General features: G+C 38.8%; 1 protein-coding gene across 10 annotated transcripts in view; it reads right to left on the bottom strand.

Annotated features, from left to right (window-relative positions):
* Window positions 1-2,983: 2,983 nt before the first annotated feature.
* Window positions 2,984-11,498, bottom strand: part of SCML4 (Scm polycomb group protein like 4) — a 184,788-nt gene continuing 176,273 nt past the window's right edge. For 7 of the 10 annotated variants that reach the window (XM_073576066.1, XM_073576064.1, XM_073576069.1 and 4 more), the window contains exons 7-9: window positions 9,435-9,713; window positions 7,043-7,188; window positions 2,984-3,806 (exon numbers count right to left, since the gene is read on the bottom strand). In XM_073576066.1, the coding sequence (XP_073432167.1) occupies window positions 3,681-3,806; window positions 7,043-7,188; window positions 9,435-9,713 (551 nt within the window). In that variant the 3' untranslated portion in view covers window positions 2,984-3,680. Of the gene's footprint in view, window positions 3,807-6,779; window positions 6,959-7,042; window positions 7,189-9,434; window positions 9,714-11,498 lie in introns of those variants that run through there. The other 3 variants (XM_073576071.1, XM_073576073.1, XM_073576072.1) reach the window with 3 other exon arrangements.

Here is an 11,498-nt window from a genome sequence, read left to right as displayed (position 1 = left end):
ACTCTGTCTTTCTGATTTAATATCGAAGATACCAGGTACACTAATGTAAAAAGAGGCTGCTCACACTTCTGTCCACCTTGTCTTTCTGATCTAATATTAGAGATAACAGTTAAGAACAGACTGCTTACAAGGCTGTCCATTCTGTCTTTCTGATCTGGTACTGAAGATATCAGCAGTGTTGAGGTAAGAAAAGGCTGCTCCATTCTGTCTTTCTCATCTAACACTTAAGATACCAGGAATGCTGAGGTAAGAAGAGGCTACTCACACTGCTGTGCATTATGCTCTTCAGATCTACAGTAATATCTGAGATACCAGGAGTGCTGAGCTAAGATAAGGCTGATAACACTTCTGTCCACCCTGTCACCCTGCTGCTCACCATGTCTATCCGATCTAACACTTGAGATACCAGGAGTGCTGAGCCAAGATGAGGCTGCTCACACTTCTCTTCACCCTGTCTTTCTAATCTAATATCGGAGATAGCATGTAAAAAAACAGACTGCTCACACCATTGTCGACTCAGTTTTCCTGATCTAACACTGGCGATACCAGGAGTGCTGAGGTAAGACGAGGCCACTCAAACTGCTGTCCACACTGTGTATCTGATCTAATATCAGAGATACTAGGGGTGCTAAAGTAAGAAGTGAATCTTAATACTTGAGATTCTCGGTAAGAAGAGACTGCTCATACTACTGTCCAACTTGTGTTTCTGAATGCTGAGTGGCTGGAGCTAGCTTGACAGTACATGGTATTGCTTATTTCCAGGTCACAACAGCGGAGCTTCCTAACACTTTTGACCACTCTCACCAGTCTTATTAACATACTTTCTGCATAACCATTCTAATTCTCTAGTGTCACTTTAATCCCATAGCGTTTACCTCACTAGACAAAATGAAGATGCAAGGAACTTATTTATATTGACATTTTCTTTAGATATTTTTTTCTATTTTCAGAGATTGCAGATGAAATGTGGAATATCAACTTTTTACAGCAGTCACATGAGGTTTGAAAACATATGTGAGGACTGCAGTGTTATAATTTGACAATTTAGCAAAGGAATTAGGCTAGTTTCAGACTAGCGTTTCTGGGCGCTAAGCTCCGCCCCTGTCCGCCCCCCTCAGGTCAGCTCCTCTTCTGATCGCATGGCACTGCATGCGATCAGCATAACCTATATTTAGCATTGGGCATGCTGGTCGTGCGCTGGAACACTTTTGCCGGTGCATCCGCCCTTTTGGTGCTGCGCCGATGTGCGTTGCATTTTTGTGCGCTTGGTGCAGTGCCAAAAGGGCAGATGCGCCGGCAAAAGTGTGCCAGCGCACGACCAGCGTACCCAACGCTAAATATAGGGTACGCTGACTGCATGCAGAGTCATGCGATCAGAAGAGGAGCTGACTGGAGGGGGCGTGGCTGGGGCGGAGCTTAGCGGAAGCACTGCTCTGCGCCCGGAAACGCTAGTCTGAAACTAGCCTGAACTGTGTTGATTTTAACTTTTTTTTTGCTAGAAATTTTTTGTTAAAGCTAAGTGAGCTACGGCATGATATGCAAAACCTTAGAAGTAGGAGAGCTATGCCTGTACTTGTATGTGGTAGCTAAATTAATAACTGGTAAGCTTGAGGATTTCTGGCCAGGTAGGTAAAAGTGTTGGAGATGTACAGTGGGTACGGAAAGTATTCAGACCCCTTTAAATTTTTCATTCTTTGTTTCATTGCAGCCTTTTGGTAAATTCAAAAAAGTTCATTTTTTTCTCATTAATGTACACTCTGCACCCCATCTTGACTGAAAGAAAACAAATGTAGAGATTTTTGCAAATTTATTAAAAAAGAAAAACAGAAATATCACATGGTCATAAGCATTCAGACCCTTTTCTCAGTATTGAGTAGAAGCACCATTTTCAGCTAGTGCAGCTATGGGTCTTCTTGGGAATGATGCAACAAGTTTTTCACACCTGGATTTGGGGATCCTCTGCCATTCTTCCTTGCAGATCCTCTCCAGTTCCGTCAAGTTGGATGGTGAACGTGGGTGGACCGCCATTTTCAGGTCTCTCAGGTCTCTCTACAAATGCTCAATTGGGTTTAGGTCAGGGCTCTGACTGGGCCAGTCAAGAATGGTCACAGAGTTGTGCTGAAGCCACTCCTTTGTTATTTTCGCTGTGTGCTTACGGCCATTGTCTTGGTGGAAGGTGAACCTTTGGCCAAGTCTGAGCTCCAGAGCACTCTGGAAGAGGTTTTCATCCAGGATATCTCTGTACTTGGCCGCATTCATGTTTACTTCAATTGCAACCTGTCATCCTGTCCCTGCAGCTGAAAAGCATCCCCATAGCATGATGTTCCCACCACCATGTTTCACTGTTGGGATTGTATTGGGCAGCTGATGAGCAGTGCCTGGCTTTCTCCACACATCACTAAAAAGTTCTATCTTTGTCTCATCAGACCAGAGAATCTTATTTCTCGTAGTCTGGGAGTCCTTCGTGTGTTTTTTTTAGCAAACTCTATGCGGGGTTTCATATGTCTGGCACTGAGGAGAGGCTTCCGTCGAGCCACTCTGCTATAAAAGGCCCGACTGTGCTCTTAGAAACCTTGAATACTGCAGTAATTCTTTTGTAAGCTTGGCCAGATCTGTGCCTTGCCACAATTCTGTCTCTGAGCTCCTTGGCCAGTTCCTTTGACCTCATGATTCTCATTTGGTCTGACATGCACTGTGAGCTGCGAATTCTTATACAGACAGGTGTGTGCCTTTACAAATCAAGTCCTAGCAGTTTAATTAAACACAGCTGGACTCCAGTGGACAGCTTGTGACTTAAATATGAGTGTCTGAGCAAAGGGTCTGAATACTTATGACCATGTAATATTTCAATTTTTCTTTTTCAATACATTTTCAAAAATTTCTACATTTCTGTTTTTTTTCAGTGAAGATGAGGTTCATAGTGTACAATAATGAGAAAAAAATGAACTTTTTTGAATTTACCAAATGACTGCAATGAAACAAAGAGTGAAAAATTTAAAGGGGTCTGAATACTTTCCGTACTCACTTCTCATGCCAGACCACTGTAGCTGAATATCCAGTCTTTGCTTATGTTTAGCACACCGATTAATTGTTGGCACAAAAAATGATATTTCTTAACTTACTAGTGCAATACGTTTAAAGTATTGGCTCCATCGACAAGCCGTGGACACATAGATAAAGAGCTTGGGATAACTGCATAGAGCAAGCTTCTATCTATATCTGACTTTCCACAGTAGATAATCTTTTAAAGGTTGATAACTGTTAATACAAAAATGACTGTGTTCATGGACCAGCTACAAGCGGTGTGTGTCAGTTTTATAAAAATGTATTGTGTCAGGGCTAGAGGCTTTGGTGAATTTTCTACTCGTATGGCAAATATCGGTTTCATGGTGTCAATAGATCTTCCAGCACCTAGCACCTAACGTACAAAAAGTTTGGTGTTTTGTTTTCAATTCCATGCTAGTTCTGCCAAAGTGATACAACAGACGCCTACATTTATGTCACCCACATTCAGAGCAATGAGCTGCATGGCTTTTCAGTAAGAAAGCTAGGCCAATGTGAAAATGGCCCAACCGTTCTATAGCACAAGCCTATGAAAAATAATAATGTGTCACAATGGCCTTTTCATAAGGCAACATGTTACATCTTTACCATCGTACAGAATTTATGCTATTTAATGATCAGAATTTTGCTTGCTTCAGCTTATCGATATGGTAACAAAGTTTAAGAGCAGGTCCCAGTTTAAGTCCCAAATACTTCATAACCATGTCACTCCTCAGAAGAAGCAAGGCGTTGCCATCAATCTCCTATGGGATAAAAAATTGGGGCAGTTTTAGTAAAATATAATGTAAAGTACTGTAAAACCATAAGCATATTAGGAAAAACCATAAACAATGGTTTGCTGGTATCTATCGATTACTGAAAATACATTGTCAACATACTATCGAGTCTATCGACACAATGGAGTGAAGTGCATGCGGGGGGCAATACAGAGATATATGTCCCTGTACCGTGAAGCCATTCTCAGCTGCTACTTTTTGGGAGGTCCTTTCAATTGTTCCATTTCAAGATTATATTTAATTATTAATTTCTAGACCTGGAATAAAAGTTTGTTACACAAGACTCATCCTGATAAGAGTTGCAGTAGCTTTGTGGTGGTAATGCTCATTTATTCTGTGTTTCTTAATGAAGGATCTTTTTCATCTTTCTCCTTGTTAAATGGACGAATCAATAATTTATGACGAAAAGTCAATAATCACAGTTAAGTACCAAATACTGTAAATACTGTTGTAAAAAATTAATCCGCTCTGAAATCTTAATTGTTGAGACATTCTTCAAGGGATTGTTATTTATTTATATAATTGCCTGATAATGTTTTAATTTCCTGATCTGTCCAGATGTCACAGTGTCCCAGAATTTCAAGCGGAAGAAGTTCACTGACCACAATATTGGGACACCCAAGTGATGTGTGTCTCAATATGGAAACTGCAGCTGGTACCAACCTATTGCGCGGTACCCCCAGTGGAACATCGTCGCACCACACACTTGGGTGTCCCAATATGGCGGTCGGTGAACTTCATCCACTTGGAATTCTGAGATACGGTGACATCTGGACAGAACAGGAAATGAAAACATTACAAGGCAATTATATAAATATATATTATTATATATTCCGGTGTATATATATATATATATATATATATATATATATATATATATATATATGTTATATTTGTGTTTTTTGCCTAAAATACAAGGCAAATGTGTCATCTTCATCTTTAGCCCTTTCAGAGATCATATCATCTTCAACTTGCTTAACTGTTCACAATAATAGTAATTTTGTCCAGGAGCACCCAAACTTTTACATGCCACTGTAACTATTTTAATTATTCTGTGATAAATATTTTTTAATTTATTATTAGTTTCTTTTTTTAAGTGATTTGTGATGGGTAATTTGTTAAGGGTAACATACTGTATTAAATTCAGGATACCTATTATTTCTATTACAATTTTTATAATGAATCTATGTTTTAGGAAACTTTATGATGTTTGGGCTATGTTGAAATCTTGCCCGTGCTGAAAACATGAGCTACATATCTTTAGTTGTTAGACTATGATATATTTGGGTCAGCCAATTGCTGTTAACTATGGGGGAATCCACTGATTAGTACTGCTATGCTCCCTATTAAATCACCGTGGCCTTTAATTATCTCTTCTTCTCTTTTTTTCTTTGCTTTTTTTGTGTCTTAGATATTTTTGCGTTTTTACAATATAATTTTTTTGGGACTTCTTTACTTGCACCTGCTGGTATGAACCATTAAGGGGATGGGATTATTGTTATCTCCCCTATTCAGTCCTGAATTGTTGCATCTGGGTTCTCCAGACAGCCAACTGGGATTGCCAGTCAACAAGACCACTCTGATTCTCATTGGCCGTAATGTATGCACTGTATGCACAGATGTGTCTGTTGGATATTGGCTGCATGCTGATGAACCGGATGCCTGGTGAAGGAGACTGGGTGACGTATGCACGTCTGAAGATGGCTGTTGGACAACAACACATGAGCAGTATAGATATAATCCTCTTTGGTCCTCAAAGGATTTTATTATTTTTAAACTGTAATGATGATGTGTATTTATGTGTAATGTGTGTCTTAACTGATGTTTTGTACTATCCTAATTCTATTTGGATATGGACCTTTCCCTTATACCTTGTATGTGTTGTGGGTGTTTCCTTAGCATTGATTGGAGGGATTGTTTTTTGTGCACTATTTACACTGGGGTTAAGCCACCCACATTTTCTCTGTTTGATAGAGACTTTCATTGGGTCAAAACATCACATGTGGCACAATAAATTTCTTCTTTAGTCTCTACAATCGCATTGGATGCTGTTGAATTTGTGGATCGTGTTTCATGAACATCTCTGATTCCTTTATTATTAATGGAATAGAAGGGATGTGGGGATGATTTAACATTTTTTTATAATTTAATTATTTTTTTAAACTTTATTTTTAACCTTTTTTTACTTTATATTTTAGTCCCGTTGGGAGACTTGAGCCTTATCCTTCATTTCGATTTACTCCATCCATCCGTAAGAGCAGATTGAACAGCTTCGTATTGTGCTACTAATGCCAGACTGTCTGACCTGTTCTCACTGCAGGAAGAAGGCGCTGTTCCCCATTACTTACAGTATTCAGGGCACGCCAGTCAAATCATTTCTGGCTGCTGCGCTCTGAATATTATGGATTGCAGTGAGCATTGAAACCAGGTTTTGCATTAGGGCTGTGATGGTGAGCACAAATCGTGCACTAGGGATATGGCAGTGACTTCGTCCTGCTGAGAGAACAGGTCGGGCAGATTGCCATTGTATTAGTGATGCCAAGCTACCTGACCTGCTCTCTCCACTGGAATAATTCATCTACAAAGATCTGGTACCTGATCTGCTGTCACTGCTACTGACAGTGTTCAAAGTGCAGCAGCCAGTGAGGATATGACTGCTGCACTCTGAATACTGAAAGTAGAAATGAGCAGTAACAAGGTGAAAGTTCAGCTTAGCGGAGAGCGCTGGGTACAGCAAAATTCCGCCTGACTCCACCTACAGCTGTTAACTGCACATTACACAGGGTGTGCATAGTCCAGAGCTTAGAAGATATGGCCGGACACCAAACACAGTGTCCTATGCCTTGTGTCTGCCGTACTTGCTATGTGTTGTGTCGTGCTCTGACACACTGCATAAAGGAAAATACAAATGGAAGCCTCCAGTGACTGAACCAAAAAAAATTAAAAACTATTACACCATTTAATTTTATACTGTTATAAATAAACATATACACATAATTAACAAAGATTAATAAATCAATTGTGATAGATCCTCTTTAATTAGTATAGAATAAGATTGAAGACAATTGAAGTCCTTGTTCTGGTGATAAGTGAGGATCGTAGAATTGTATAGGGCTAACCTGCAATACAAGATATGGTCAATGAACAGCTGTGGCATTACTTCTAAGAAATATTTAATCTATTGCAACCAAAATTCTACTTACATGTTTTCTGAAAAGGTCAACATGTGGGCCTAATGACTGTGGATCAGCATCCTTCACAAACCAGACAACATCTTCCACAGTCCAGTTGGATGGATCCTTGCTAGATGGTCTGACGGCATCCTGGTTTTCAGGAGAAGGGCTCGAGGCTATAAAGTAAAACATATTAGAGCCCATGTTTTCTACAAATATATGGAAAAACGATACAATACTGAACTATATAGATTAAAAATATCTTCATTTTTAAAACAAGGGTCTACAGCAACTAAAGTGTAAAGCAAAGTACACTCCTACACTGCAGACACTGGAGAATCTCAGACCACTTTAAGTCACTGGATAACTGCTAGCTTCTGACATCACATAAGTCATTTAACTGCTCTCACAATAACCTGACAAACAGAAAGAGAGCAGGTTTAGACAAAATGTTGCCTAAAACAAACAAAATGTTGGATGGAGTAGAGGAAAATCTATACCCTGGCCAGTGCCTTACTTTATCCTGATATACCAATACAAAAATTACAATGAGCTCTGTAGATTGTACAGATGTCCAGATTTCCCAAAAGTTTTCCCTTTCACTTCTGCCAGTAATGTAAGAAGTGACATAAGAGGGTCTCTCTAGAGAATGTCATTTTGTAACAGATTATTCACACTTTATAATTCAGTGACTTCCACTTTATGACAGGATGTTTGGAGTTTGTCTCCTTACCTCTCATGTCAGGGTTAATTAGAGTCAATTAGGTAATAGTAGCTAATTGCAATACTTTTTCTGCGACTGTTGAGTAAATTATTACTCAACATTGGAAGTTGGTGGAACCTCTTCCTTTTCAGATCCATTTGACTGAGTAATATTTATCTTTCGAATGGAAGAACTAATCAACCCATTCCATGTAGCCTAGGCTGCTTGGTTACGTATTCAACAACTATGACCTACTAGCTGAGTGCTAATTAGGGATGAGCAGACCTGTGGAAGTTCAGATTCTGGTACTGGACCCAATCTTTATTCCAAAGTACGGTTTTGGTACCAGAATTGTACTCGAACTTAAACCAAACCTGACTGAAAAGAATGGGAACCCAAACTTTTGAGCTGGAAAATTGTGTGTCTCCCTCTCTCCACTATTGAGGGTGTACCCTAGTACCTGAAAGCTCGCATGTGACCTACAGCAACATTCATGGACTTGTCATGCTAACTGGCTTTAAGTACTAGCAGCCTTACAGGACAATTATTCTATAGCACAAATGCCAAAGAGACAAATTCAAGATGAATCTTAGGTAAAAGGGCTGTCTTTATGTCACATCCAGTAACTTAGGAACTTTTTGTCTATACAATCAGGGGACGTAAGACCCCTATTCTGGTGATCAATGGGGGTCTTAGAAATTAGACACCCATAGATCTAGTAGTTCTAGTAGTCATTATAGCTTACACCATTTATAAATGATACTGTGTTTAAAACGAAATTTCCATTAAATGTGTAAGGAAAATATTAAATCCATGTGAACAGAAATGAATAGAGGAAAAACCACAATTGCACAAGAGCAAGATTAGCCTGATACCTTCCATTTCAGCCTTTCCTATGAACCACTGCTGCTTATTAGGAGCTGGTTACATCCAGAAACCTCCAGAATACCTATGACCAGTTGTCTCACCAAATTTTAACAGCTGTTCAGCCTCTCCATTTGGAATCCTGCTCGCTATTTCCATGGACTGGCAGCACTATCGGTGTGCCAATACACTGGAGCAAATCCTCTAACCCGATCTGTTGCACTAACCAGCAATCTGCTTCGATATTCTCTGCTTCAACATCTGTTAGCCTGCGCCATGACCCTTACAATCACTATCCTTCACTATTGCTGCTTCTTATGACCCAAATTCTGCATCTCTCTTATATTTTGGAGGTGGAACTGCACAATGTTGATAAGACTACTTGATGGAAAGGTTAGAGAAGTATTGAGACGTCCTGGACTATTTATTCTCATTGCATTCCTTTATATTTGCTCTTTTTATGTTAAAGGTTTCGTAATGTAATAATAATACAGGGGCACAATCTTGGATAATATGAGAATACCCTCCGGTTTAACCTGCCCTGAAGCCTTTAACTAAGAGTGATCCTATTTAACCATGTGTAACCAATTTGTATCCTGTACAGCTGATTTACAGCCTACTTGTAATAACTTAACCTGTGTTATAACATAGTAAAAAGTTTGAATGGTACCTTAATGGTTTCCCTTGCTATTAATATGGTATTGTGGTATTCTAATTTAACATAGTTTCTTATCGATTTGAACTCTACTGTTAACAGGCTTTGCTGTACATTGACTCTCAAAATTAATAAAAACAGAATGCAATAAAAATAGAAACATATCAGGACATAGCAGAATATGAAATAAACTACATTACCACTCCTGTTTCCCTCAAGGTAACTTCCACTTCTAGTGGGACTTGATGTTTGACGCCTTAATCCTGTCGAGGATTGACCTCCTGAAGACATCGGATTGGACCTATGGTTACATGAAGAGGAACTTCCACCACTTCCACCTCCGAGCCGTCCTTCTCCATTGTTCTGTCTTACAGGGTAAAGAGAACCCATGTAGTTGTAGGCAGAATCAGAGGGGTCAACACTGTACCGTTTTGTATTAACCGGATCAACCAAGTAATCTTCTGGAATGACAGTTTCTGCTGAAAAAATGGGGGTCACGTAATCATTTAATAAAGGAATACATATTTATGGAAATCAATAAAGAACAACTTTTGATAAATATCATAAGGTAAACAATTCTTTTTTTCTTTTATGTGTTTAAATGCGTATTTTTCTTAAACATACTATAATAAAATTTGATGTTGATTATATGATGATGATTGTATAATTGAATCGATGTATTATCATATTATTATGCCAATACTAAGTTATATGAATGGCCAGAACTGATGGCACTAGTAGCAGTCCTGCTTTGCTTCAATGAGTTAAGTGAATACTATCGCATACAGTAATATTACCTGCCAACAAGTTGAGCAAATATAAGTGAAAGAAGACAGACATTACATTTAATCTGGATATTTTCATGTTTCTTTTAATCTTTTAATGATTTTTAACACTTTACTTTGAGTTCCTTTTACACAAATTTATATTGAGTTGGGCTTTCACTTTGTCCAGGTGCCACAGTACTCTGCTCTGACTCCTGCTCCATCCAGGCATCAATCAGTAGATCCTTGGATTTGTCTGCTGTCTCAATTCCTCTCTACTCATGGAGGTTAATCAGAGCCTCCTTACTCTGCTTCATGTATGTGGCTGTCATATCGGTAGACAGCCTTTTGCCAAATAAGAAAAACGGGAAGGGGAAACTATTTGCAAATATGTCTAAGTAAGCACTGAGATGGACCTTGTAGGACTGGTGCACTCCTCACAAGGATATCAGTCAATAGTACAGGGAATAATTGCTTAAAATAAGTACTAATGCTCTAATAGAATCCAGCTCTCAACCTCTGTTTTTGGCTATAAAGTGAGCATAAATCACACTCTGACACAGTCCACACAACCCCCCCTCCTTAAAATATGTTACTATCAGACAACCAAAAGGTCACACACTCAGGATGGGCTATTGAATTCTTTAGAGCATACAAGGATCAAACTTATTAAAGATTTTAAGCTTTAACCCCTTCATGACCCAGCCTATTTTGGCCTTAATGACCTGGCCATTTTTTGCAATTCTGACCAGTGTCCCTTTATGAGGTAATAACTCAGGAACGCTTCAACGGATGCTAGCGATTCTGAGAATGTTTTTCCGTGACATATTGGGCTTCATGTTAGTGGTAAATTTAGGTCGATAATTTTTGCGTTTATTTGTGAAAAAATCAGAAATTTGGTAAAAATTTAGAAAATTTCGCAATTTTCAAATTTTGAATTTTTATTCTGTTAAACCAGAGAGTTATGTGACACAAAGTGGTTACTAAGTAACATTTCCCACATGTCTACTTTACATCAGCACAATTTTGGAAACAATTTTTTTTTTTGTTAGGAAGTTATATGGGTTAAAAGTTGACCAGCGTTTTCTCATTTTTACAACAAAATTTACAAAACCATTTTTTTAGGGACCACCTCACATTTGAAGTGACTTTGAGGGGTTTATATGGCAGAAAATACCCAAAAGTGACACCACTCTAAAAACTGCACCCATCAAGCTACTCAAAAACTACATTCAAAAACTACATTCAAGAAGATTATTAACCCTTCAGGTGTTTCGCAGGAACTAAAGCAACGTGGAAAGAAAAAATGGACATTTTAATTTTTGCAACAAAAATTTTCTTTTAGCATCAAGTTTTTCATTTTCACATGGGCAACAGGATAAAATGGATCCTAAAATTTGTTGGGCAATTTCTCCTGAGTACACCGATACCTCATATGTGGTCATAAACCACTGTTTGGGTGCATGGCAGGGCTCAGAAGGGAAGGAGCGCCATTTGACT

The sequence above is a fragment of the Dendrobates tinctorius genome, unplaced genomic scaffold (genome assembly GCF_039654945.1).
Source record: "Dendrobates tinctorius isolate UK_male_01 unplaced genomic scaffold, ASM3965494v1 ptg000046l, whole genome shotgun sequence".
Classification (NCBI taxonomy): domain Eukaryota; kingdom Metazoa; phylum Chordata; class Amphibia; order Anura; family Dendrobatidae; genus Dendrobates; species Dendrobates tinctorius.
The sequence above is the reverse complement of the archived record's forward strand: the minus strand, read 5'-3'. Positions and strand labels throughout refer to the sequence as shown.